The sequence below is a fragment of the Dama dama genome, chromosome 29 (genome assembly GCF_033118175.1).
Source record: "Dama dama isolate Ldn47 chromosome 29, ASM3311817v1, whole genome shotgun sequence".
Lineage (NCBI taxonomy): Eukaryota > Metazoa > Chordata > Mammalia > Artiodactyla > Cervidae > Dama > Dama dama.
In genome coordinates, this window is record NC_083709.1 from 17888187 (window position 1) to 17895313 (window position 7127).

At 44.8% G+C, this 7127-nt stretch overlaps 1 protein-coding gene across 1 annotated transcript; it reads right to left on the minus strand.

Annotated features, from left to right (window-relative positions):
- Window positions 1–5061: 5061 nt before the first annotated feature.
- On the minus strand, window positions 5062–5640 carry LOC133048960 (small ribosomal subunit protein eS10-like). The gene has a single exon (XM_061132942.1). The coding sequence runs from the start codon at window positions 5629–5631 to the stop codon at window positions 5092–5094; it is 540 nt and encodes a 179-aa protein (XP_060988925.1). The 5' UTR covers window positions 5632–5640; the 3' UTR covers window positions 5062–5091.
- Between the last annotated feature and the right edge of the window lie 1487 nt (window positions 5641–7127).

Here is a 7127-nt window from a genome sequence, read left to right on the forward strand (position 1 = left end):
CCCAGCTCCGGTGGGAGTTGTTCCTGCTGCTCCTGGTCTTGCTATCCTGGGGTCAGAGTGGCCCCTGGTCACACCTCGACACCCAGAGGATGCCCCCTGCTGGCCCACAAGGCCTGTCTGCGTCCTCTGGGATGCCAGCACCAGCCCAGCACAATGAAGCCCCCTTCCCACCTGCACCCTCTGGCAGTGGGGTTGCTCAAAAAGTTCATTTGGGTTTTCCATAACACGGAATGGAAAAACTGGAATGAACTTTTTGCCCAACCCAATACATAGCCTCCACAGTCTATAAGCTGTCTGAGTAGTATTTAGGAAGAATGTCATCCTGGTGAAGAACATGGGCTTGGAGTTGAGCTCATATGCTTGCTCTGCCACCTGCTGGCACCTGGAACAGTGCGGATCATATGGTGGTGCAGAAATGAATGAGTCAGTGAATGGCTGAACACTACTTGTGACACCTGGAGCAAGTGAATGATTCTGAGCCTCAGTTTTCCCACCTGTGAAATGGGGGTAATAATACTACCTATGGTTTCAGAAAAGGCAGAGGAACCAGAGATCAAATTGCCAACATCCGCTGGATCATCGAAAAAGCAAGAGAGTTCCAGAAAAACACCTATCTCTGCTTTATTGACTACGCCAAAGCCTTCATGTGGATCATAATAAACTGTGAAAAATTCTGAAAGAGATGGGAATACCAGACCACCTGACCTGCCTCTTGAGAAACCTGTATGCAGGTCAGGAAGCAACAGTTAGAACTGGACATGGAACAACAGACTGGTTCCAAATAAGAAAAGGAATGCGTCAAGGCTGTCTATTGTCACCCTGATTATTTAACTTATATGCAGAGTACATCATGAGAAACGCTGGGCTGGAAGAAGCACAAGCTGGAATCAAGATTGCCGGGAGAAATATCAATAACCTCAGATATGCAGACGACACCACCCTTATGGCAGAAAGTGAAGATGAACTAAAAAGCCTCTTGATGAAAGTGAAAGAGGAGAGTGAAAAAGTTAGCTTAAAGCTCAACATTCAGAAAACTAAGATCATGGTCCCATCATTTCATGGCAAATAGATGGGGAGACAGTGGAAACAGTGTCAAACTTTATTTTTTGGGGCTCCAACATCATTGCAGATGGTGATTACAGCCATGAAATTAAAAGACGCTTACTCCTTGGAAGGAAATTTGTGACCAACCTAGATAGCATATTAAAAAGCAGAGACACTACTTTGCCAACAAAGGTCGGTCTAGTCAAGGCTATGGTTTTTCCAGTGGTCATGTATGGATGTGAGAGTTGGACTGTGAAGAAAGTTGAGCGCCAAAGAATTGATAGTTTTGAACTGTGGTGTTGGAGAAGACTCTTGAGAGTCCCTTGGACTGCAAGGAGATCCAACCAGTCCATCCTGAAGGAGATCAGTCCTGGGTTTCATTGGAAGGACTGATGCTAAAGCTGAAACTCCAATACTTTGGCCACCTCATGCGAAGAGCTGACTCACTGGAAAAGACCCTGATGCTGGGAGGGATTGGGGGCAGGAGGAGAAGGGGACAACCGAGGATGAGATGGTTGGATGGCATCACTGACTTGATGGACATGGGCTTGAGTAAACTCCGGGAGTTTGTGATGGACAGGGAGGCCTGGTGTGCTGCGATTCATGGGGTCCCAAAGAGTCGGACACGACTGAGCGACTGAACTGAACTGACTGAATACTACCTATTACATAGGGTTACTGGGATGGTGAACCGCCATGTCAAGCACTCATCTAAGGCCAATTGCTCTTGGGCAGTGGAAACAGGCTGGTTGCGTGGGGGGTGTCCCATTGCGTTTCCACAGCCATCAGGGCATTGCTTCTCAGCGCGGTGCTGGAACCGCCTTTTTCAAAACCATCTGGGAGAAAGGCTGAGTGTAAGATGCCAGAAAGGGAGATTTTTTGGCTTTATTCCAAACCTACTAAAGGACTCTTTAAAAGTGAAGCCTTAAACCCTGTTATTTCCAGGAGCTCCAGGTGATTGTCAGTCAACTCATGCTAATGTTTTAAGAGCTCTGTATTTAGGTTTCCCTTTACAAATTAAAATACAGAGTCAACACATGAATATAACCATTCATAGCTGAGGACATCAGCCCACAGGGTGGACCTCTCTAGAGTCGAATTTATACATAATGAAAGACCGGAAGTTCTGTAATGGAGTAATAAAAGTGGGCTCCTAACACCTGGCACCAGATTTCCTCTTGGAGAGGAAACTGTCTTTGATAAGCCTGTTGGCGCTGGATACTTATATCCAGGGGGCATCAAAAACATAAACAAAACCCAGAAAACAAAACAGAAAAGCAATCGCTAAAACTTTTCTGCATTTAAAACAAATAAGGGAGACAGACAGCAAGAAGGAATGGAAGGCGGGGCTGCAGAGAAACAAGGACAGAGGCTAAGCCGTGGTTGAGAAACAACTCAGAAGAACCAGGCTATGTAAACTTTAATTTCAGACTGTTTTCATTGTTTTAACTTAAAACCCCTGTCTTCCCAAACGCACTGCAAGGGCTCCCACACCTAAAAAGCTAAAGTGTAGGTACATCTGTGTCCTCTCCCCAGCAAAGTACTGTGTCAGAAAAATAGTACAACCTTTATGCGGGGTTTGGTCATTGTGTGTGTGTGTGAGTCACTCAGTCACATCTGACTCTTTGTGACCCCTATGGACTAGAGCCCACCAGGCTCATCTGTCCATGGAATTCTCCAGGCAAGAATACTGGAGTGGGTTGCCACGGTCATTGGTTGCCCTTTTTTCCTCCTCCTCTCGCCTGTCTTCTTGACTCAAATGAACCGCCAAATCTTGTCAGAGGAATATTCCTAGTGGCTCAGACGGTAAAGAATCTCCCTGCAATGCAGGAGACCCAGGTTCAATCCCTGGGTGGGGAAGATGCCCTGAAAAAGAGAATGGCTACCTACTCCAGCATTCTTGCCTTGAGAATTCCACGAACAGAGAAGCCTGGCTGACTATAGTCCATAGGGTCGCAAAGAATGGGACAGTGAGTACCTATATTATTATATAGTTTTTGATGTAGAACCCTATATCTAGTTGATGGAAATTTTTTAAAGATTTTTTAATGTGGGACATTTTTAAAGTCTTTATTAAGTTTGTTATAATATCGCTTCTGTCTTATGTTTTGGATTTTTGGCCACGAGGCATATGGATCTTAGCTCCCAACCAGGGATAGAACCCGTACCCTGAGTATTAGAAGGTGAAGTCTTAAACACTGGACCACCAGGAAAGTAAAATAAATTTACTCATTATAAAATCATGTTATCTAAAAAAAAATAAAATCATGTTATCTGAAGATAATACCAGTTGTCTTTCTTCCTTTCCAGTTTCTTTGCCTTCTTCCCCCTTGCTTTATTGCATGGCCTACAGCTGCCAGGACAATGTTGAGTGGAAGTGATGATAGTGGATAATCTCACCTGGCTCCTCATTTGTAGGGGGTAGTTTCCAAAAACCTGGGGGACTTACACTGTCAGTATTAAGACCTACTGAAATATGTAATAGTTAAGACAAATATGGTATTCATTCAAGCACAGACAAGACTACTGGAACAGAATAAAGTGTCTAGAGATAATCTCATATATGAATAGTTATCTGGACTACTAAAGGCATTTTAGTGGATATTGAAGTGGGCTGGAGAAAAATGATCTTTTTCCTTTTTAAAATTTTATTTTGATTGATTGATTGGTATAGTTGACTTACAAAGTTGCATTAGTTTAAGGTGCACAACACAGTGATCCAGTTATATATAGCTTATATAACTGAAAGCAAGGGTGCGTGCTGCTTCAGTTGTGTCCAGCTCTTTCTGACCCTATGGATTGTAGCTGACCAGGCTCCTCTGTCTACAGAATTCTCCAGGCAAGAATACTATATCCAGGCAAGATCTTCCTGACCCAGGGATAGAACCTATGTCTCTTACATCTCCTGCATTGGCAGGCAAGTTCTTTACCACTGGGAAGCCCTTCAATAGATCATGCTGAATCAACTCGATATCCATATGGGAGAAAATTAACCATGACTCTTACACCAAATGAAACAACCATCTTCAACGGATTGCATACCCAAACATGAAAAGTAAAACAACACAAATATTAGGGAGGCAGAACATTGTCATGACTTTGAAGGAGATAAAGATTTTTAAAACAGGATGCAAAAAACAATATCCATAAAGGAAAAAAAATAGATAAATTAGATTATATTAAAATTAAGAACTGTTCATCAAACATCACCATTGACAGTCAAATGTGACCCACAGAATGAGAGAAGACATTTGTAATACATACCAAACAAAAATTCTGATCTAGAATATATAGAAAAAAATCCTACAAACCTACAAGAAAAAGGAATACCACTCAATAGAAAAATGGACAGAAGATATGCACAGTCACTTCAAAAGGATATCCACATGACCTATAAGCTCATGAGAAGGGGCTACACTTCATTTGTCATCCAGGAAATACAAATTAAAACCAAGATGAGATGCCACCCCATCCCAACCAGAATGGCTAAAGTGAAAAAGACAGAACATATTAAGTAGATGTAGAACTGAAATGCTCATAGACTGTCGACAGGAGTATATATTTGTACAACCACTTTCAAAATTAGCAACTTGTTTCCTCGTCCGCCAGGCATCTACCTTTATATTTTTTGCTTCTATGTGTTTGACTGTTTTATTTGTATTTATTTATTTGGCCACACTGCTTGGCTTGTGGGAGCTTAGTTCCCTGACTAGGGATCAAACCCGGGCCCTCAGCAATGAGAGCTCAGAGCTCCAACCAGTGGACCACCAGGGAATTCCCCAGTTTGACTATTTCAGAAACTTAATATAAGTGGAATTATGTGTATTTTTTAAACTCCCTAGAGTTGGCTGTATAGCCACGTTGAGGGCATCTGGCACAGCACTTTGCTCCTACCCACGGTACAGTAACAATCGGTTAGTATTAGGAGTCTTCTTTCATCAACTAGTGGGTGCTGTGCTGAGTCACTCAGTCATGTCCAACTCTTTTTTTTTTTTTTAGTTTCTTCTCTTTACAGGTTTATTCAACACAAAACAACCTCTCACAACTTTACTGAGGTGGCTGACCACGTCCACGACCAAATCCGCCTCTAAACTGGAACTCAGTTGCTGACCCAGCCCCAGCCTCGGCTTTCTTGTCGGCACCAGGGGGCACGGCACTTCGTCTGTAGGTGTATCTGTCGGCTTCCCCTCGCGTGAGTCTTGCAGGTCGCTCTCCCTCCAGACCTTTGGGCCGTGGCCGGCCAGTCTCAGGACGGCTGCGGCGCAGGGTGGCGGGCACAATCTCAGGGGGCAGGTGGAGGTAATCGCGGAGATACTGGATGCCCTCTTTGGTGAGGTACCAGTAGAAGTGTCTCCAGGCAAACTGTTCCTTCACGTAGCCTCGTGACTTGAGAGACTGCATGGCTTTCATGACATGAAGATTGGGCACGTTCTTGTCTGCCAGCTCCGGGTGCTTGGGCATGTGGACATCCTTCTTGGCCACCATCACCCCCTCCTTAAAAAGGAGTTCATAAATGGCAATCCGGTTCTTTTTGGGCATCAACATCGCGACGGCTGCTGTGTCCGGGGCCAGCGCTGGAAAGGTCATGTCCAACTCTTTGTGACCCCACGGACTGTAGCCCATCATGCTCCTCTGTTCAAAACACTGGAGTGGGTTGCCATGCTCTCCTCCAGCCAATCCAGGGATTGAACCCAGGTCTACCGCCTTGCAGGAAGATTCTTTACCGTCTGAGCCACCAGGGAAGTCTTTCATCAACTATGGGGTCATCAAATGAAGAAATGATGCTCTGTGTACCTGTGTGTCTTCATTGCCCAGAAGAACACCCAGCACAGACTGAAAGAGTCCATACATACTTGTTGAACTGCAGTGACCCTTCTAGTAATCATAAAGGGTAGGATTTACCATTGCCACCAGCCAAACTTCTTCAACATAGCTTTTAAGAGTCTACTTGAAGTCAAACACTGGACTAGTGTTGAAGTTGCAAAGAAGAGGAAGATCAGTCCTCAAAGGTAGGTACTCAGTCAGGCAGGGAAATCCCCGGGAGCACATGCCAGGCTTGACGGAAGAGCCTCGGAAGCACTGATCAGCTCAACCTGAGTGGACTTAAGACATTTCCAAGAGTAAGTGATGACTGAGTGACTAGGAGTTCGCCAGTTGCAAGCAGGGCAAAGGCATTTCGGGAAGACAGAAAAACCATGAACCTGAGTAGAACAGCTTGATACCATGTGGAGTGATGGAGGAGGGTGAAGACTCAGAGGTGAGTGGCTTGGTATGGAGGCTGGGTGCATCCTGCAACCAATGGGAAGTCAGTAAAGGGTGAACCAGGAGGGCAGCAGTGTGCAGTTGCAGAGAGATTACCCTCTTTGCAATGGAGACAATGGATTATAAGGCAAAATGGAAGGTCACAGGCCCACTAGGAGAGGGTGACAGTGAAAAGTGAAAGTCTTAGTCGCTCAGTCATGTTCAACTCTTTGCAACCCCATGGACTCTAGCCCATCTTGGAATTCTCCAGGCAAGAATACTGGAGGGGGTAGTCATTCCTTTCTCAAGGGGTTCTTCCCAACCCAGGGATCCAACCCAGGTTTCCTGCAATGCAGGCAGATTCTCTTTACCATCTGAGCCACCAGGGAAGCCCAGGAGAGGGTGGGGGTACTGTAACAATCCAGGAGAAGGCAAGGGCTTGACTTGGGCAAAAACCATGGGGATGCAAACGCAGGAAAGGGTAAGGACCAGAGTAGGAAGGCTCCCCACTGTCTCCTCTAAAATGGTTGGGGAAAGGAAGATGAGTAAGAGCTATGTTATAAAAGTAATATTCTCTTTTCAAATTTTCCTTCTTGGCGCCAGAAAAAGACAGAAAAGCAAAAAGAGAAAGAGGGGGTGGGATTCTGGAAGGAAAGGTAGCCCATATGCTAATGTCACTGGGGAAATGGAACCAGCTCACAACTTCCTTCTATTATGTTACGTGAAAATACATTTTCAGCTGAAAGGAATTATTTTAAAACACGGGTGTGAAATAAATGAGCACGCGAAACCATGTTGTCCACAAGGCCTCAGCAGAATGTTTTCCTTAGATAGCAGCCTCG